A 20,607-nucleotide genomic window follows, 5' to 3' on the forward strand; every position below is an offset into this window, starting at 1 on the left:
ACAGCCACGACATTCCGGGAAACATATCGATTGCTTTATAATCTCTCTCGATCTCACTCAAACAAGTCACACAAGAATTGAATATGAAGAGCACGAAAACAATAAAATTCACGGTGCTTATCATTGGTTAAGAGAATGTCTCATACACCCAAGTCGAGATTTCTCCCTCGAGAGTCCGCTAAGATCGAATAAGAAAATAAACCCAAGTCGCGCTCGCTCGTTAGAATCTCTTCGCTCTCACTAAGAAACACAAGCCTTGCTACAAAGAGCGTTTATAAGATAATTTGATCTAGAACGATAAGAACTCTCTCTTTATAAAATATAAGTATCCTCACTTTCTCTCTTAATGAATGCTATGTTCGGGACCCGGATTTGATGATGGAAATTTGAGGAAAAGGAGAATGGAATCCATAATTATTTTCTTTTACAAAATCCCTCGCATGTGTAAATTTTCTTGGATTTTCATCTTTTACACATACTTTTAATATGTAGAATGAAATCCTAATTTTGCTATATCACTCAAATTCTCTTTCTCTAGAATTTTTCTTAATTCAAACAACAAAAAGAAAATACAATGGGTTTTCACACATCTTATTATGTCAGATTTACGAGTGTCAAACATACCCTTAATGTCTGAAAATAGATCTTTTTTCTTTGAAATGATTTGCGAAGTCCTTATTGAATACCTATGAGCAAAATGGACGATCACGTTTTCGATTTAGCTCCTAACCTTAAAATCGTTCATCGCTTTTGTCGTCTATGCAAAAACCATTCCTTCAGTATCATTTCTTGCAATAAGATATACTTGGAATCCCTTCTAAGAGATACTTTAGGATTATTCGACAACATTTGATACCGTCTTTGATTCCTCAACGTCAAGCGTATTGGAAAATGATGTTTTATAATGTCGGACACTCAAAGACTCAAGTAAAAAATAATGTAACCCGAATATCTTTATGTCGATTAGGTTACCACTAAAATCTTTTATAGGGCACATCTCGAGGTCGCTAAGATTGGTAATTTCAACCTTGGCGAGGTCGCTTATCCCAACCAAGTCAAGAGCAAATATCTTGAACATTGGATAGTGATAAGGGCTGGTATTTAGACTTAAACAAGTATATCTCGAAACTTGACTTTTTACCTTGGCTTATATCCCAAAAATTATGGATCCTACAATTGATCTGGTTGACTTAACAAACTCATAAAACTTTAGTGAGAAGATCTGAAATGGAGTAATTTCTTCTTCAAGTGCTTGATTCATTGACGCACAAATCCCCCGGCATTAAGGTAATGCAAGTTAAGTCGCAATCCATAGCACGTACTCTTCTTAAATCTTAACTCCACTATTAGCTTCTTAAATGAGTTTAACTCTTACATAAGACGAGAGACTTGACCATAGCAAGACTCTCTTACCATCGTATTGTTACGTTTTCGAGCATCAACAATACTTATGAAATGTTATGCATTGCCCATTTAGAAACCCTACTCAAATATGATATAAATAGAGATTTCACTATAACTAATGATGGTCCTCACTTTGTGATCAAAACTAGCATTGTAATTTGGTGTTAATCATTAAAATGGAGATAAGAAAAGGATGTATGCTTAGTTGTCATCTTCCCAAAAAACAAGTTATTTTTATATATAGATAGATGTATGCAAATAGAGTAACTTGAAGTCGTCACATGATAATATTTTGGATTTGCTCGCTTGGAAATATTCTCTTTCACAAAAACATACCACTCCATGTGTTCCAAAATTTAAGATCTAAGGGTTTTTTTTTTTTTTTTTTTTCTTAGCTAAATAATTTAATATCTTATGTTGAAATCAACATAGAAATAGTTTCTCTCTCTCTCTCTCTTTGAACAAAACCTGAGGTTGAATTCAAGTTACAGCTTTAATGACCTCTTCAGATAATTAGATAAGAACGATACAGTTGAAGATTCTCAAAAGGGTTAAATACTTTAAAATAGATGTGTATATTTATTACTTGCGTCATTTAATTGACTATTTTTTTCACTGAGCCATATTTGCTTAGCTCATTGCAGTATTTTTCTTAATTGATTTGCAGAAGATAGTAGGTATTAGTCCACTCTATTTTCCATAAATATTACACAATTCAGAAGCATAAAAACCTCACTCTGTCACAACTCACTAACCGTCATATTTAATAAATACACAGTTGTACATGGCAAGCCTATTTCTGCAAATTATTTAATATTTACATTGATTATACTACACCGTGTCAATGCAATGCAACAAGAAATGGGAGAGAAAAATGAATGCACTTACTTCACAATTCAAAACATAATTTAAAAGTAAAAAAAAATCACAAGGTATATGTGTGTTGTCATATACCAAGAAATTCATTCCTATCTCATTCCAATAAAATAAAAATAAATGAAAATTCTTAAGAAAATGTGATGTAAAAGTATAATAAACAAATAATTATGAGTGAAAAAGAAAGAAAACCAAGAATTGTATACCTTCCCATACCACCATACCCAAAAAGCACTCCTTCATAGTCCTTCCCTTGACACACAAGACATAAAAAAATAGACAATTCACACACTACTTAAAATTGGACATGAAAAGACACACCCATGATGATCTTCGGGTCACAATTTCAAATAATTATTTGCAAAGTATACTAGTGATTCACAAAAAAAGTGGTTTATTTAGAAAGAGAAAAAAAGAAAAAGAAAAGTGGTTAAGCTAATTAAATGATATATATATATATATACACATATATATTGTGTGTGAAGTGAGCCATATCACCACCATCAACAACCAACCAATAGGCTTTCAATCGGGCAAAAAAAAAAAAAAAAAACTCTTTGGCTTAAGATAGAGAACATATGGCAAAGAGGTCATGAGAGTAAAGAAAGCATTACTAAAAAAAAGAGAGAAAAAGTAAAGGAAAAAAAAAATGTCTCAAAGTGAAAGCAATTCTCTCAACACCACTAACACCACCAACACAAAGACACAAAACTCTCTCCATAGTCCACAACCACAAGCCTCCTCTTCCTCAACCACCAACAACCGAAAAATAACCGACTCAACCGCCGCCGAGAACCCGATCTCCATAGGCACGAGAGGCACGGTCGGGTCTCTCGTCATGAAGGAGATCGATTTCTTCGAGAAAAAGACCACTCAACCACCACCATCATCGTCATCGAACAACAATCCGTCGAGTACCAATTCCAACAACGCGAACTCTTCGAAGGCTTCGAAGAAGAAGAGCCGGGCGAGAGGAAGCAACAGGCTGATACCGAGCATGTGCTCGATGGTCGAGGTGTCGGAGCAGAACAAGGCGACGATCGGGACCGGGGGTTTCGGGTATCGGAGCTTGAAAGCGGATCAGTCGAAGAACTTGCAGGCCTAGACTCTCGCTAGGCACGGCTCTCGGAGAGCCTCGAGAAGCCGAGCTTTCTGAGGCGGCTGGCTATGGGAACGGTCCACGCTTTATTATTGGGAGAGTCCGGCGAGGAAGAAGAAGAAGAAGAAGAGCCACACTTTATGTCGACGATCTCGACGAGGTTGACAATGGTCGAAGGTACTTTCTTCTCGGCCCTGTGGTCTCTGATCGGAGTGTTGTTATTGCTGATATCGGAGCCGAGCATTGGGATTCTACTTGTGCTCTTCTTCTTCTTCTTATTATTATTAGTGGCCTTGTTGGGTTGTAATGATGATGATGAGGGTCCATGTGAGTGCTTGTTATCTTGTTGTTGGGTTGTGAGATTAGTACTTAATGATGATGATGATGATGATGATGAAGATGGCAATGGGTTATGATGATGATGATGATGAAGAGAGTTCATTTCTCTTGTCATGAGAGAGCTCACTGTGCCTGTGGTCCCAACTCTGATGGACCCACCATTAGCTTTCATGGCTTCCAGAGATTCAACCATTTTTCTTTGTTCTTCTTGATTCTTGATATGTGTTGTATTTGTGCTGTGAGTTGTTTGTTCTTTCTTGGGATTTTATGGGTGGAAAAAAGCAGGGTTCTTGAGCTGACCTGATAGAGAAAAGGATGATTTTTTTGGATCATTAGATACATGTAATTTAGCTGGCAAAAAGAAAGAAAGAAAAATGTTGAACTGCTTCAGATTGAGTACAGGGATTTTTTTTTTTTTTTTTAAATTAATTACTCAATTTTATACTGTGATTGATTTAATAACAAAAAAAGGGTTGCTTTTTTCAGATGTTTGAAATCTTTCAAGATAAAGCAGGGCTGAGAAATGTGTAATTGTGAGGGTTTTTTTTCTTTCTAATGTTTTGATTTATTTATAAATGTAGGATTTAAAGCTAGGTTTGAGGAGTTAATGGCACTAATAAGGGCAGATGATTAATGAATGAATGAATTTATTGATTAAACAAAAAGTGAAATAATGTTGGGAAGAAAAAAAATGGGAAAGATCTTTCTCTACAATCTATCTGTATTCTGTAATAAAATGGTGAGCAATAAATCAAAAGCAAGCATCTTTATGTATTGTCTGATTCTAAAATCTAAACACATTAAAAGAAAGGACCCAGAAGCAGATATAATTATTTAAAAAAAAAAAACTTCTCTTTTAATCAATCTTAACAACAGTTCAAATGCCACAATAAGAAAAAAGAAGAAAGGAACAAACAAATATTGCTGATGTTCAAAAAGACTAAATTAGTAGTAATACATGTATATTAAAGAAACACACTAAGATCCAAAAAGAAAACACCAGATCACAGAAACAGGTATCAAGAGATGTAAAAAAGAAAAGATAAACAAAGATTAAGGAATAACAAAAGGATGAAAGTGATTTGTACAAACCCATGAAATGATTTGATAGAGAAGAAGAGTCCTCTGAAAGTGAGAGATCTGTGGTTCTTTCTTTAGTTCGTCGTCTTGGAGAGTTCCAAATTCCAATATCTTTCACATGGAAGACAGTAATGTCACGCCACCAATAATAATATTATTATTAATAACAATAAGTGACTATTTTAGTGAAAACATATTTAAATGTATAATTGTATGTAACTCTGTATAAGTTTATCTTTCCCATCCCATTTCACGCTCTTGTTTTTTTGTTTCTTTCTTGGCTACAGAGACAGACTATGCAGTCAAAGCAGATCCCAAAAATGATATAAACATTTTTTTTTTATTTGCTGCAAAATCTAAACAAATGTAATTTTTGCTTCATGAATTGGCTTTTTGTTATCTTAAAAAAATTGGCTTTTTGTTATCTTAAAAAAATTGGCTTGATATTTCTTTCGAGATTCATTATACTCTAAAAATTTATCCTTTTTGGCGAATTCAATAGTAGTAGAAGTATTCCGGACATTCTAACAGGATTTTTTTTTTTAATGTGAACAGAATATATTAAAGGTATTTTATTGAAAAACAAACATAAATAAATTTAACTGTAATTAATTTTTATGTATAATAAAGTGAATTATGCTATTAGTTTAAAAATATATTTTAAAAAAAAATAGTGATGTAATTTGAAATACCAAATGCTAATTAAAACTGATATTACTTTTGTTCTCAAGATGGTTTAACATGGAGATTGATCTCTCAAACGGCACCGTTGTGTTTTTATGTGATTATTTACACGTTTGGATGGAAAATTACTGTGTGTTTTCTATTAGTAGACTATCTAGAATAATGTACGTTTGGATAGAATGTCAACGCAGCATGAGCTATGTAATAAATTTTAGCTGAAATTAGGTGACAAAATAGATGGCTTACCATAAATTGCCTATTGACTATCCTATATAATATATATATATATATATATATATATATATATATATATATATTGAACGAGCCAACAAATATCTTTTTAACGGGGGTATAAATATATAAATGTGTAACATCGTAAAATAGTAAATTGATAACTATTTTTATTATCAAATGAAATAAATTAATTAAAAAAAATTATAATTGAGGTTATAAATTATTTTTAAATATGTTGGGAGTAATAATTTTTTAAAATAAATTAATATATTTGAAGTTATAATATATAATTATTTTTTACAATGAGTTATAAAAAGTATTAATTTTTAAAATGAGTCAGAAAGACTAAAACCCAACTAGAGTCCATTTGGGGGGCTTTGTGGCATTTTTCCATGAATATATAAGCATAAGAGAAATAGTTTCTACTAATAGCAATTTTGATAATTTGGACCAAAATAATAACTATGTTTTTTAACATTTTTTCTAGCAACTGTATACATAAAAGTATACAGTTATCATAAACTATTAACTTACAAGTCTACAACTAACAATAATTGTAGATATATAAGTATACTGTTAAAAGTGTCAAAAAATATAATGGCTATTGTTTTAGAAAAAATAATATCAAAATTGCTTTTGGTTCTAGATGGGGCAATTTCCCGTAATTTATTCGTCTTGATCACAAAACCGACCTCAAAAGCCCAAAGCAAAGTACATGGACTTATCCGTAATTTCTCACCTGATTCTCAGACTAAAACACTAAAGCCCAGCGAGACTCCCAGAATAGCCTCAAAGGGTTCGTTCTTTTCCCCGCAAATCAACTTTGAACCCTAGGATCGGATCAGGTATTATCTCTCTCTTTTTTTTTTTCTTTTTCTTTTTTCTTTTTCGTGTGAGCTTATCATAGTGAAACGGTAATATAGAATGGAGGATATTTTTGTTGTGGAATTGAAGCTTCGAATCACTGGAATAAGCTTGTAATAGTTCTTACACTTGGTCGGATATGGTTTCGTTTCATATATTGGAGTTCGTTCTTTAATGGAAGAAGTGGTATTTCGATTACAGGACATTTTGGTGAGAAAGAGCATGTGAGTATGATTCTGAATGGGTGCACAGTAACAAGCCCTGGGTGTGTCTCAGTGAATCAAAGCTCAATCAAACGTACACATTTCCGATGTAGTAATTACAGCTCTTTCCATGTCCCCAACTCAAGGATTATGCCTCACCATCGCCATTGTAAGAATTCGGCTCCGCATTTATTTTTTTTCTTTTTCCATTTCGTAAATTGGGTAAACTACAAAATAATACCATCGCTTTTCAAGTTGTGCAAATTCATGCTCTCGTTTTTCGAATTCTGTATATATTAGTTTCATAACTTGTTGAGTTTAATCTGTAATTGCTCTAATTATAGAATTAGGATATGGATTCGCAGGAATTCGGAATGTCAGGGTAAGTAGTGACAGTTTACTATAAGATACATTTGAATTTCATAGCTAGTTGACTTTAATCTTGAATTCCCCTCAAAAGAATCCAGGTATATAATAGTAGGATAGGGTATAAATTTGCAGAAATTTGAAAGAGAAATTTCATTTTTATAATATGTGTAGTAGTAGGTCAAATTCGATTTTTATGTCCAAAGTTGCATAAATTTTAAAACTATGCTCATTTTAACCGATTACCCTTAAAAACATAGTTTTAGAAGAAAATCCTAATTGCACTGCTCATGACCGCACGTCCTCATGCATTTTTTTTTTTTTTAATGAGTATAATGCTCTGAGCAATAATTAGGATCACTGAGGTAGTCTTCTAATCGATAATGACATAGTCTCGTTTATAATCTAACCAATTGAATGTGTATGTTCACTCTAAGTCATATTTCTCATTTGAAATTAAAATCAATAGGGTACCTTTTCTTTTCTCTCTCTCGTTTGCAACTAGTAGGGTATCAGCTAAGTCGTGCCACATCATCATAATGACTTTTTACTTAAAATTTACAAAAGATTGGCTATTTCGCAAATCTTCAAATTTTTTGGTGGCTTAGTTACTCAATTACTTCTCTTTTTTTTCTCTTTCTCTCTCTCGTTTGCAACTAGTAGCGGTATCCGTCATGCCACATCAACATGATATCTATTTACTTAAAATTTACAAAAAAATTGACTATTTATCAAATCTTCAAATCTTTTGGTTGACTAGTTACTCAATTACTTCTCTCTCTCTCTCTCTCTCTCTCTCTCTCTCTCTCTCTCTCTTGTTTGTGACTAGTAGGGGTATTAGCTCCGTCGTACCGCATCAGCATAATGACTATTTACTTAAAATTCATTAAAAAAAAATCGGCTATTTAGCAAATCTTCAATTTTTTTGGTGGCTTAGTCACTCAATTACTTTTTTTTTTCTCTCTCTCTCTCGTTTGCAAATAGTAGGGTTGTCACCTCCGTCGTCCCTCTCCGCCCTGTCGTCCCCGGCCCCCACCCTCCTCCGTCCCCGCGGGCCCCACACGACGACAGTGCGAGCGGCGAAAGACGTCCCGACGAGCTGGCGCTTCCCGGCGATGACGAAGAAGCCGCGGTGGTGGTGGCGGACGCTGGCGTGCCTGCCGTACCTGATGCCGCTCCACGAGACGTGGATGTACGCGGAGACGGCGTACCACCTCCACCCTTTCCTCGAGGACCTGGAGATGGCCACGTACCCGTTCCTGGGCGCCATCGGGTCCCTCCCGACGTGGTCCCTCATGGCCTACTTCTTCGTGGCCTACCTCGGTGTCGTGAGGCGCAAGGAGTGGCCCCACTTTTTCCGGTTCCACGTCGTGATGGGGATGCTCCTCGAGATCGCCCTCCAGGTCACCGGCACCGTCAGCCGTTGGATGCCCCTCGCGCTCTACTGGGGCAAAGTCGGGATGCACTTCTGGACCGCCTTCGCATTCGCTTACCTCTTCACCATCTTGGAGAGCATCCGATGCGCCCTCGCCGGGATGTACGCCGATATCCCCTTCGTATGCGACGCCGCCTACATCCAGATTCCCTACGACTAATGAGAATAATATTCGTCTTTCTTCGTTTCTTTCTTTTCTTGTGTTTTTGTGTGTTTTGTAAATTTTTGACCGACTGTCGTGGCGTGGGTGAGATTGTACTCTTGTTTCCGTTGGTTTATTTTCAGGGATTAGTGTTGTTCGGTATCGGTTTCTGAGCACCCCCTCCCCCGCATTTTAGGGTGGTTTTAGGCAATTTTTGGTTTAGTTAATTTGAAGAGGTTAATATAAAACCGTCTAAAGCATGGTAGAGATGATAATTTCTCTTGCTATGCTATGTTATATACCGGTAATTAAAAAATAGATAAAAAAAAATAAAGGATTCGTTTCATTGTGAGACTAGTGTTGTCATATCTTTTCTTAATAAAAAAAAAGGTATTTTTCCAATTATAAGAAAATTAATGGGTATTTTTCTAGTTCCTCTTCTTTATGAAACCTTTCGGCTTAGTTAAATTGGGCCGTCAAAATACCGATGCAAAGTTGGGTAAATTACGAAAATGGTGGATTTTGGTTGATACTTTACAAAAATAACGGACTTTTTAAAACCTTACGAAAATGACGGATTTTACTTACTTATGACTAAAATGTTCTTATTCAACGCGCTTAATATACAAATTAGATTTATGAGACGCAAAAAACGTATCGAGCTCCGAGGCACCACATCGGAGTTCGAATACCCGTTGGAGGCCTTCTCCGCCGTCGATGTGGCTCCGAGGCACCACTCCTCTCCGATTCTATCTTGGAAGCATGTAACAAAACACACACAATATAACATCATCAATATTCTCAAAACCAAAAGAAAGAAATAAAGTTCATGATGATGATGAGAAAACAAAAGTTTTTCTTGGCTCTTAGCTTTAGACCTCGATCTCTATATTCTTATTTTTATCCTCAATAATTTATTTAATTTTGTCCTAGATGTTTACAGTTTCATTTAAAATAAAATCCGAAATAATTGAAGAAACCGCCATCTCTAAATGGAGTATTTGTGGGATTTAAAAAAAAAAGATAAAAAAAAAAAGATAAAAGAAGAAGAAGAGTTCTAGGCTGCTTGCTTTACAGCCATTACAATCCATAAAGCGCTTTCAAGCTTCAACACAAGTGTCTTGTGAGATACATCCATAAGAACGTATGATTAACTTAAAATATAGCACGATTAAACATTTTTTTTTTCTCAAACCATTTGTTTATTAATATAATAGGAACGATAGTAATTTATAGAACACCCATCTCCATCTTTTTATTTCGTCAAACCAACTCCTTGACAAGCGTATAACAAATAATTGCGAACTTGTAGAATAATTAATATACTAAATTTTTTTTTTTTTTGAGTAGTGCCAGGATTATACTAAATTAAATGACATTTTTTTTTCTTTCTTTTAAAGTTTAAATACCCAAACCTGCGTCTGCATGTGCTTTCTTGAGTTCATGGGGGTCCTCTTATACACCTCATTCCCACAAACCCTTTTAAGAAAATTGTATAATAATATAAACAAAAGTCGCACAAAATCAAAGGACTTCACGTCCAAATTCAGATCTATTTCTCTGCCCCAGCCAAACCCAACACAACCTCCACAACATTTAAGAGAAAATTTGCACCACCTCACCTGCTATTAGTTTGGTACCAACATGTCTATTTTACATCATTAACTCTATTCATTAAAGATGAAATGGTAAATTAAAGGGGGGGGGGGGGGGGGGGGGGGGGGGGGTTAAACTAATCTTGATTTAACATGTGTATGCAATGTATTATGTTGATATTTTGAGTAGTTTTAGGTGATTTAATTTACTGTGATGATTAATTAAATTTATTACAACAATAAATTTAATTTACTTAAGAAAATTGTCAACTGTGAACATGAAGCTCAAAAGAATGTAGTTTGACCAAAACTAATTTCAGTAAATTTAATTTAATTTATCATATGTTGTTAATAAAATTTATTTAGAACAGTCATTAAGTAATTAATTTTTTTGGAATGATGTAAGAGATGACTTATATTTCTAATATATGTATAGTTTGAGTGTTTGACTTGTTTATCGCGTTTTTGAATTAGCACTAAGAATAGTCCGTGGTTCGATTTAGAGCCGGACCCTATGATCGCATGTAGGTTGGGTTTGGTGAAGTTCTTCTCTTCTGGTCGTTTTCGTCTCTTTAATCTATCTCTTTCATGCTTCTCGTGTTCGTCGGATTTGTCATTCTCGTCGTGTTCGTGTTATTCGTATTTTCGGGTCTCCGAGTCACCTTGAGTTTTCGGGTCTTGGGATCTTCCGCGTTCTTTGCGTTCTTTGTCGAGTTCTTGAGTCTTCAACCCTTTGAATCTTTCATGTTCTCCGTGTTGTGTTCGTGTTCTTCATATTCATCGTTTGAGAGACATCTTATGAGTGTTGATTCAGAGCTTAGCGCGTGAGTTTGTGAACTTGATTTTGAGTCGCTATAAGGACTTGTGAATTCGATTCGTGGTCTTGAGAGATATCTTTTTTTAGACATTATCTTGAGTCGTTGTGTGGACTCTCGAGTCGTCTCGTGGATTTGAAAGAGGACTTGCTGACGCGGTCTCGAGACGTAACTCGTGGATTGTCTCGTTGATATGGGCTCGAGTCGTTTCGCGAACCTTATTTCGAGAGTTTGACTTGCGCACTTTACTTGTGGTCTTGGGCCTTGTGCATGAGCTTAATGTCTCGTTTTTTTTGCTCTTGGGATATTGTTTTAATCTTGTGAAACTAACGGCATAAGATAACTGACATTTCAATTGAAGGTGGTGGTTTTCTTCCTAAAAACGTATTTGTTAACTAAAATTGATAGCGTTTAACCAACTTTAATCGACTAAAGTTTTTGTTAATAAAATTTGATTGGGATTTTGGTAATAAAAGAAAATGTATAAGGAATTTAAAAATAAAAGAACAGAACCCTCACTATAATATATCTTATCTAAATTGAAAAGTGTAATAATAAAAAGTATGGCCGTCCATCAGGGAAATAATCACACCATTGATCATAAATGTAATCTAGTAAGTGATTTAATTAAATTTACTATGATGATTAATTAAATTTATTACAATAATAAATTTAATTTACTTAAGAAAATTGTCAACTGCGAACATGAAGCTCAAAAGAATGTAGTTTGACCGAAACTACTTTCAGTAAATTTAATTTAATTTATCATAGTTGTCAATAAAATTTATTTAGAACAGTCATTAAGTAATTAATTTTTTTGGAATGATGTAAGAGATGACTTATATTTTTAATATATGTATAGTTTGAGTGTTTGACTTGTTAATTGCGTTTTTTAATTAGCACTAAGAACCGTCTGTGATTCGATTTAGAGCCGGACCCTAGGATCGTACGTAGGTTCGGTTTGGTGAACTTCTTCTCTTCTGGTCGTTTTCGTCTCGTTAATGTATCTCTTTCGTGCTTCTCACGTTCGTCGGATTTTTCATTCTCGTCGTGTTCGTGTTATTCGTATTTTCGGGTCTCCGGGTCACCTTGAGTTTTCGGATCTTGGGATCTTCCGCGTTCTTTGCGTTCTTTGTCGAGTTCTTGAGTCTTCAACCCTTTGAATCTTTCATGTTCTCCGTGCTGTGTTCGTGTTCTTCATATTCATCGTGTTCTTCGGATGTTCGAGTGTCCAGGTCTTCGGATCTTCGACTCCCTTGGTCTTCCACGTTCTTCGTATTCTTCGGATCTTTCACATTCTTCGTTTTTTACGTGTTCGCATTCTTCACGTTCATCGTGTTCTTCGGATCTTCGAGTGTCCAGATCTTTGGATCTTCGAGTCTCGGGATCTTTGGATCTTCCACGTTCTTCGTGTTCTTCGTCGGGTCTTTGAATCCTTGCACCTTCACCTAAACACACGCGGAGGGTTTTCTCTCGGCGCGCCTCCGACGCTCAACATTAATCGTCTTGCATTGTGTTCTTGGTGAACAATTTGTTGCTTTGTCTTGAAGATTTGTCAAGAAGTCTAGCTTGAAAACATGCTTTGAAAGTCTCTTTTGATAGCTCGTTTGAGAGACATCTTATGAGTGTTGATTCGGAGCTTAGCGCGTGAGTTTGTGAACTTGATTTTGAGTCACTGTAAGGACTTGTGAATTCGATTCGTGGTCTTGAGAGATATCTTTTTTAGACATGATCTTGACTTGAGTCATTGTGTGGACTCTCGAGTAGTCTCGTGGATTTGAAAGAGGACTTGCCGATGCGGTCTCGATATGTAACTCGTGGATTGTCTCGTTGACATGGGCTCGAGTCGTTTCGCGAACCTTATTTCGTGAGTTTGACTGGGAGTTTGACTTGCGCACTTTGCTTGTGGTCTTGGGCCTTGTGCATGAGCTTAATGTCTAGTTTTTTTTTTTTGCTCTCGGGGTATTGTTTTAATCTTGTGAAACTAACGGTATAAGATAATTGACATTTCAATTGAAGGTGGTGGTTTTCTTCCTAAAAACTTATTTGTTAACTAAAATTGACAGTGTTTAACCAACTTTAATCGACTAAAGTTTTTGTTAATAAAATTTGATTGGGATTTTGGTAATAAAAGAAAATGTATAAGGAATCTAAAAATAAAATAAAAGAACCCTCACTATAATATATCTTATCTAAATTGAAAAGTGTAATTATAAAAAGTATGGCCGTCCATCAGGGAAATAATCACACCATTGATCATAAATGTAATCTAGTAAGTGATTTAAATTTTACTCAAGAGTCTTTTCTTCATAAAAGTTAGAGAAATGGTGTTGTAATCGATTGGGTAAATAAAAGTAAGTAAACGTGTTCATAGACTCCACAGTCCTCTCCTCACTCCTGTTTTATTCTTGTCTTAAAATAAATAAATAATTAAACTTCTAAATATTTGAGTACTTTAAAAGGAAGAAGAAAGAAAAAAAAAAAAAAAAAGTTCCCTATATTTTCTCCAACGAACAAATATTTTTGAAAAAAAAACAACCAAATTTGCAGGCTCTCTATTTGAAAAAAAAAACACCACCATCACTATTGGCCCAATTTTCTTGCTGTTTTCTTTTTGGCCTTTTTCATCTGAAAGCGCTCTTCTCTTCTCTCTCTCTCTCTCAGATCTCACTCATTCCTCCGAGTTAGTCTGTTCCCACTTTCCTCTCACGAATCATTTCCAACTTTAACAAACCCTTCTCTCTCACTCCATCTCTCTCTCTCTCTCTCTCATTCCAATCTCAATCCCTGTTCTTCAAAGTCCCAATCAGCAAACAGACAAATACCCATTTCCATTTCCACCCCAAAGCTCCAATCTTTACACTCACAGCTCTCTCTCCACTGACCAACCAACCACCGAGTGGAAGAAAGAACTCAAAAGCCGCGAGAATGAGCGCTCAGAGATCAGCCAACTCAAAACCCTCGAAACCCCCCAACCAACACTCCCAACCCCCAAACCCCAACCGATCCTCAACCGCCGGCGCCGCCACGTCATCCCTCTCGTCCCACCTGGCAATGGTGGAGCTGAAGCAGCGGATCCTGACCTCCCTGTCGAAGCTCTCGGACCGCGACACCCACCAAATCGCCGTGGAGGACCTGGAAAAGACCATCCAGTCCCTCCCCTCGGACGCGGCGGTCCCGATGCTCCTGAACTGCCTCTACGACGCCTCGTTCTCGCCCGACCCCAAACCCGCCGTCAAGAAAGAGTCTCTCCGCCTCATCGCCGCCGTCGCCGCCGCCCACCCCGACGCCGCCGCCGCCCACCTCCCCAAGATCCTCGCCCACGTCGTCCGCCGCCTCAAAGACGCCGACTCCGCCGTCCGCGAGGCCTGCCGCGACGCCGTCGGAGCCCTCGCCGCGCAGTACCTTGGGCCCGAAGGAACCATGGCGGCCGTGTTCGTGAGGCCCTTTTTCGAGGCCATGGCGGAGCAGAACAAGGGCCTCCAGGCCGGGGCCGCCATGTGCGTGGCCCGCGCCGTCGAGTGCTCCTCCGCCGCCGCCGCCCCGGGGCTCTTCCACAAGCTCTGCCCCAGGATCTCCAAGCTCCTCAACAGCCCTAACTTCCTCGCCAAGGCCGCGCTCCTGCCCCTCGTTTCCAGCTTGGCTCAGGTCAGCGCTCACTTGATTCGGGAGATCGTGTTAGAGTTAGGCCCGGGATGGTTTTTACTAGCTAAATGAGTTTTACGAGGATTTTACATGAAAGGGACTGAAATGCTATATAGAATCAATAGTTTGGGGACTCATTGATAGTCGAAATGGTAAATTACTGTGGATCTCATTTCCAGCTTGGCTCAGGTCAGCGCTTAGTTGATTAGCGAGATCGTGTTAGAGTTAGACCCGGGGTGGTTTTTTACTAGGTAAATGAGTTTTAGGAGGATTTTACAAAATATTTACATATTTTATCCATGAAAGGGGCTGAAATGCTAAATATAATAATTAGTTTGGGGACTCGTTGATAGTCAAAATGGTAAATTACTATGGATCTCATTTCCAGCTGTGGGGTATTGATGGAGCTCGTTTCGCTTAGTTGATGATGGTGTGTTTAGTTGATTAGTGAGATTGTGTTATAGTTAGACCCGGGATGGTAACTTAGTAATTTATTTATTCAATCGTAGTTTAGTGAAAGGAACCGAAATGCTATAGAATCAAATCAATAGTTTGGGGACTCATTCGCTTAGTTGATGGTGTTTAGAAATAGGTGGAATTGTTTAGTTGATTAGCGAGATTGTGTTAGACCCAGGACGGTAAATTAGTAATCTATTTGTTTATTAATAGTTTTGTGTGAATGAGTCATTAAGGACGCTGGCTTCAGGTTTGTAAAACATGTTTGGAGTTGTTTCGGCTGTTGAAGTGGATTACATTTTGTGTGTGTGTGAAAGGGACTGAAATGCTATAGAATCAATAGTTCGGGGATCATTTTGCTCATAGAGCTATTTAGGGGCTGGGATACCGGTCAAATCCAGCTTGGCTCAGGTTAACGGGTTCGATGGTCTGAAAATGAATGCCGATTATCTAATTCGCTTAGCTGATGATGATGTGTAGAAATCGGACTAGCGAGATTGTATAAGATCCGGGATGGTAAATTAGTAAATTATTCATTGATTTAATCATATATTAGTGTGAATGAGTCATTAGGGACGCTGGGTTCAAGTTTGAAAAATATATTTGAAGGGTTTTTTTTTTTTGGGTGGAAGGGACTGAAATGCTATAGAATTAATAGTCATTTTGCTCATAGAGTTAGTTTAGGGGCTGGGATGCCACACACATAACAGTTTGGGTAATAATTGATAGTCTAAATGCTCATCGCATATGCATTATTTTGATAATGTGGTAACATTGGCAGTATATGTTTTTTTTTACTATGTTTAGAAATGGATGGAGTTATTAGAATGGTGAGTTTTGTGATGTGCATTACTTTGATGATTCAGTTTGATAAAGTATAGAAATAGATGGGATTCTTTAATTGATAATATATCGGGTTGAGGCAAGTGATGCCTATTGAGGATGGTCTTTTAGAATTTATGGGAATCAGATGGGATTGATTGTTTTAGGGCTTCAAACTGATAATGCAGTAGCTTAGGCAAGTTGTCCCTCTCTTGGTGATGTGTGCTTAATGACGGTTTTTTTTAAAATTTATATATATATATATATATATATATATATATATATATATAAATGATGATTTAGCTATATTTAGTAAATCTCATGTAAACATTGTATCGTATCAAAATCCATTGTTCTTCTGCGAAAATTACTAGGGTGTTGTAATGGAAGCATATAGAAAAACTTATATGTTAATGGTACATTGCGTTGAGCTCGTTGATATAGAATTTAATTTTTTTTTTTTGGTAGTAGTTTGTTTCGTTTAATTTTGTGATGAATCATTTTGATTTCTTATGAAGGTCCATTTATGTCTATCTCGGTAAATGTAAGAAAAAAAAATTCAATTCTAGTCTGTGTCGACGTTTATTCCAAGGATATTAAGTCAGTTCCACTCTCGAAGTCCGTTATATTGTCGACTAGTCTTTGTCTTGAATAAAATCGTGTATTGAGAACCGCAATGCTTTTTTTTGTTCTTTTAGGTTGGAGCGATCGCACCTCAGAGCTTGGAAAATCTGTTGCAAAGCATTCATGATTGCATCGGAAGCTCGGATTGGGCGACTCGTAAAGCGGCGGCCGATGTTCTGGTCGCCCTAGCTTCTCACGCAAGAAACCTAATCGCAGACAATACTAGCCATACACTCGCCGTCCTCGAGGCTTCCCGTTTCGACAAGGTAGGTTCTTAGTTAAAATAGTTTGCCCTCAAAATATCTCTAGGCATCAAGGGGGTTCTTGGAATGGTCTTAATTTCCAGAGTTTCGATTGTTTTGCTAATAATGTTCTGTATATGGTTATATTTTGATTGTCATACTAATTTTATGAGCATAACAAGCACTAATTTTGTAGCATTTTAGTAATTTTTTTTCATAAAATAATAGAATAAACTTTTGAATAAAATTCGACACTCAAACATCTTAAATCATGTTTATAAGTTTAAATAACTTTTTTTTAATATAATTTTAAAAAGATCGTTAAATCACAATCTTGCTCACCAAGTCTCAAGACTCAACAAATAGAAATTGTTTTAGCTTTTATTCTTATTTGATATCTTAAGAATTAATTGTGATATTTTATAATAAATAATGTTATTTAAAATTTGGAACATGTATAAAATAAAAATATTTTGAATAATATCAAATAGACCAAAATATCACTTGCTTGATAAGGAGGGTCATATATGGTTTTTATTAATGATGTGTTTTTTTTTTTTTTTTTTTTTTTTTTTTGGGTATTTGTAGATAAAACCTGTTAGAGAGAGCATGACAGAAGCACTACAAATGTGGAAGAGTATTGCAGGTAAAGGCGATGGATCTCCAGAGGACAGTAAAGCCTCGACTAATGGTATGTTTATTCATTTATATATATTATTTTATTTTATATTTCTGATGATGATGGTTTCTGAAATGTAGAAAATTGTCAACCCAATGATAGCTCGGAAAAGGGCGAGCTGAAAAATCACAAGCAGGGCGAGAAAAAAGACCCATCAGCGAACAGCTCGCCTAATAGTCCCTCGACTTTGGACTCCGAAAACAAGCCCAAAGGCGGTACGGCCGTAATACTGAAGAAGAAAGCGCCGGGTTTATCGGACAAAGATATAAACCCGGAATTCTTTCACAGGCTCGAAGCGAGAGTCTCCGACGATCTCCCCGTGGAAGTAGTCGTTCCACGTAGACACCTAAACTCTTCCAACGCGAATACCGAGGAAGAGTCCGAGAGAAACAATTTGGACTCGAAGGGACGGCCGGGCCGAATCGGAGATGACTCTCAGGGAGCGCTGGGAATCAGGCATCGTAGCCTGGCTTGGGATAAATGGTCGGAAGAGAGGGCGACGAACGGGAAAGACTCGAGGACGAGACAGAGCGGCGACGGAGACGATAGGGTTCAAAGGGAATTTTCGGGTAATCGCGCCGGATTCTCGAAAACCGACAGCCAGTCTGATGGGTCGTTCGCCAACAACAAAGGGAATTGGTTGGCGATCCAAAGGCAGTTGCTTCAGCTCGAGAGGCAACAAGCTCATCTCATGAATATGCTTCAAGTGCGCTTCTTCTTCTTTATTAGACGATTTCGAGTCGTGTTTTTTACGTAACTCATTTCTTTTTGTTCCTTTCGGGCGGGTAGGATTTCATGGGCGGGTCACACGATAGCATGATAACGCTTGAGAATCGGGTGAGGGGGCTCGAGAGGGTCGTTGAGGACATGGCAAGGGATTTGTCGATATCTTCCGGTGGTGGTGGTGGTGGTGGTGGCCGGAGAGGCGGGAATTTCGGGATGGGATTCGAGGGATCGAACAACCGGGCCTTAGGTAAGTACAACGGGTTCCCCGACGGAGGGCGCTTTGGGGAAAGGTTTTCCCAAACTGACGGCTCTGCTTCAGGCGTGCGGGGGCGCGGGTCCCACTGGAGGTCGGAGATGTCGGACGCCTGGGATTTCCCGACCTACGGCGCAACTTCTAGGAATAACGGGCAATCCGGCGCCAGGAGAGCCCCGGGATCCACCGACAAGGGCGGATTGGGTAAACACCGGCATTTTAATTCATTATAATTTTTATCATCTCTATCGACCCAAGAATGATTATAACAAAAAAAGAAAATCAGTTAAAAAATTATTAACTATTTGATTTGCTTAATAGTCAAGGTTTTAGGTTTTTAGTAAAATAGCCAAAATGTAACATTGTCAATAAATTTTTTTGACACATGCGAACCTGTACATAAATTCATGTGCATGATCAACAATTGTTTTCGACACATAGTACTTGCGATTTAAAAAAAAAAAAAAAAAAACTTTGGCTTTTCTGCTAATTATAGATAAACTCTTGCTATTTCGCAAATTCATTAGTTTCAATCGGCTATTTAGCCAGTAGACCACCCCCCAAAAAAAAAACTATAAAGGAAAAAAGCGATACGCCCCGTGAAATTTGAAAACTTCTTTCCTAACAAAATGTACTAATTACTAGTATACCCTAATAACCCGAGTCCTAACAAAAATGTCGATTTGAGTTTAGGCGTGGGGCCGGCGAGGTTCGGAGAAGGGCCTTCGGCTCGGAGCGTGTGGCAAGCCTCGAAGGACGAGGCGACCCTGGAGGCGATCCGCGTGGCCGGGGACGACAAGGGGGCGGCGGCGGGGCGGTCGTCGGTGGCGAGAGCGGCGCCGCCGGAGAGGATCGCGGAGGCCATGGGAGACGAGGGCGGAGGAGCGAGGGAGCGGGACCCGGCTTGGGCGGCGTGGACCAACGCGATGGACGCCCTCCACGCGGGCGACGCCGACACCGCCTACGCTGAGGTCTTGTCGAGCGGAGACGACCTCTTGCTCGTCAAGCTCATGGACCGCACCGGCCCCGTCATCGACCAGCTCACCAACGAGGTCGCCAACGAGACCCTCAATGCCGTCGTCCAGTTCTTCCCCGACCACAACTTGTTCGACATTTGCTTGTCTTGGGCTCAACAGGTAAAAAAAAAGCGCTATCTAGTCGATTTCAAACATTAACCAAAATCAAGGTATGGAAATGCTAGGGACAATCATGTAAAATGATATCTGATTGATTGATGAGGGCTACGTCACTAAATGTGGATAGATTTTAAACATGCTCGAAACGTTGCCTAGATTGCAAATCCAAAGTTTCAAGTGGCCTACTTTGTGAGATTTTTCTAATCGCTATTTTTTTTTGTCGATGTGCTTATTTTTTGGGTGGAAAAAAAAATGTTGCAGTTGGCAGAAGTGGTGGTGGAACACGGAGCGGATATATTGGGGATGCCGATGGAGTTGAAGAGAGAGATATTGTTGACTCTGCACGAGGCCTCGCTGGCGATGGACCCGCCGGAGGACTGGGAAGGAGCGACGCCCGAGCAGATTGTGATGCAGTTGGCTTCTTCGTGGGAAATCGATCTCCAACAAAATGATAAGTAGTTTGTTTCTAGTTCTATACATGTTTTTTTTTCTTCTTCTTCTTCTTCTTCTTCTTCATTTGGGTGGTTCAGAGGAGTGGAAAATATGGGGGATGGGACATTTTGGTATTGAACATTAATTAACATGCCTCTTGGTTCATAATTGGAAATGGATTTATGAATGTGTACATCGTTGTGTCTCTCACTCTCTTTTTTTTTTTTTTTTTTTTTCTTTTTTGGGTTATTGATAGTTTGATACTAGTCCTGAGCTTCGGTGCCAATGATATTTTATTTTGATTGATGTACTAATTTTATGAGTAGAAGAACTTGTATTAATTTTGAAGCATTTTACTCTACAAAAATAGAATATCAAGCTCTTTCTTAATTGGAAAAAAAAAATGAAATATTGAACTTTTGATTAAAATAAAAAACAAACAATTTATAAAATCAT

General features: G+C 37.8%; 3 protein-coding genes across 7 annotated transcripts; 2 read left to right on the forward strand and 1 right to left on the reverse strand.

Annotated features, from left to right (window-relative positions):
- Window positions 1-3,210: 3,210 nt before the first annotated feature.
- On the reverse strand, window positions 3,211-5,002 carry LOC149398514 (hexon). The gene is made up of 2 exons (XM_089615734.1): window positions 4,811-5,002; window positions 3,211-4,018 (listed from the first exon to the last, which is right to left on the reverse strand). Exon 2 carries the CDS (start codon window positions 3,909-3,911, stop codon window positions 3,393-3,395), a length of 519 nt encoding a protein of 172 aa, XP_089471860.1. The 5' UTR covers window positions 3,912-4,018; window positions 4,811-5,002; the 3' UTR covers window positions 3,211-3,392.
- Window positions 5,003-6,436: 1,434 nt separating this feature from the next.
- LOC149398515 (protein TIC 20-I, chloroplastic-like) lies at window positions 6,437-8,888 on the forward strand. Of its 3 annotated transcripts, none has more exons than XM_089615912.1 (3): window positions 6,437-6,561; window positions 6,782-6,952; window positions 8,134-8,888. In XM_089615912.1, exons 2-3 carry the CDS (start codon window positions 6,811-6,813, stop codon window positions 8,742-8,744), a joined length of 753 nt encoding a protein of 250 aa, XP_089472038.1. In that variant the 5' UTR covers window positions 6,437-6,561; window positions 6,782-6,810; the 3' UTR covers window positions 8,745-8,888. The 3 variants fall into 3 exon arrangements, with proteins under 3 accessions (XP_089472038.1, XP_089472041.1, XP_089472040.1); XM_089615915.1 differs by having other exon boundaries at window positions 8,137-8,888; XM_089615914.1 differs by lacking the exon at window positions 6,437-6,561 and adding an exon at window positions 6,591-6,693.
- Window positions 8,889-13,693: 4,805 nt separating this feature from the next.
- On the forward strand, window positions 13,694-20,457 carry TOR1 (ARM repeat superfamily protein). 3 transcript variants are annotated; one of them, XM_089615226.1, is made up of 8 exons: window positions 13,694-14,784; window positions 16,758-16,949; window positions 17,514-17,616; window positions 17,685-18,310; window positions 18,394-18,577; window positions 18,650-18,787; window positions 19,277-19,719; window positions 19,981-20,455. In XM_089615226.1, the coding sequence occupies exons 1-8, from the start codon at window positions 14,065-14,067 to the stop codon at window positions 20,176-20,178; spliced, it is 2,604 nt and encodes an 867-aa protein (XP_089471352.1). In that variant the 5' UTR covers window positions 13,694-14,064; the 3' UTR covers window positions 20,179-20,455. The 3 variants fall into 3 exon arrangements, with proteins under 3 accessions (XP_089471352.1, XP_089471351.1, XP_089471350.1); XM_089615225.1 differs by having other exon boundaries at window positions 17,514-17,571; window positions 18,394-18,787; window positions 19,981-20,457; XM_089615224.1 differs by having other exon boundaries at window positions 13,695-14,784; window positions 18,394-18,787.
- Window positions 20,458-20,607: the final 150 nt, after the last annotated feature.

The sequence above is a fragment of the Urtica dioica genome, chromosome 5 (assembly GCF_054948205.1).
Source record: "Urtica dioica subsp. dioica isolate 48M chromosome 5, U.dioica_male_clone48M_v1_H2, whole genome shotgun sequence".
Classification (NCBI taxonomy): Eukaryota; Viridiplantae; Streptophyta; class Magnoliopsida; order Rosales; family Urticaceae; genus Urtica; species Urtica dioica.

What these genes read in the sequence shown, in the direction of transcription:
- LOC149398514 (XM_089615734.1), bottom strand. Translation starts at nt 3,911, where the DNA reads ATGGTTGAATCTCTGGAAGCCATGAAAGCTAATGGTGGGTCCATCAGA.
- TOR1 (XM_089615224.1), top strand. Translation starts at nt 14,065, where the DNA reads ATGAGCGCTCAGAGATCAGCCAACTCAAAACCCTCGAAACCCCCCAAC. An exon ending in TCGTTTCCAGCTTGGCTCAG is followed by an intron (nt 14,785 to 16,757) that starts GTCAGCGCTCAC and finishes TTGTTCTTTTAG; the next exon opens with GTTGGAGCGATCGCACCTCA. An exon ending in AGGCTTCCCGTTTCGACAAG is followed by an intron (nt 16,950 to 17,513) that starts GTAGGTTCTTAG and finishes GGGTATTTGTAG; the next exon opens with ATAAAACCTGTTAGAGAGAG.
- LOC149398515 (XM_089615912.1), top strand. Translation starts at nt 6,811, where the DNA reads ATGATTCTGAATGGGTGCACAGTAACAAGCCCTGGGTGTGTCTCAGTG. An exon ending in TATGCCTCACCATCGCCATT is followed by an intron (nt 6,953 to 8,133) that starts GTAAGAATTCGG and finishes GTTTGCAAATAG; the next exon opens with TAGGGTTGTCACCTCCGTCG.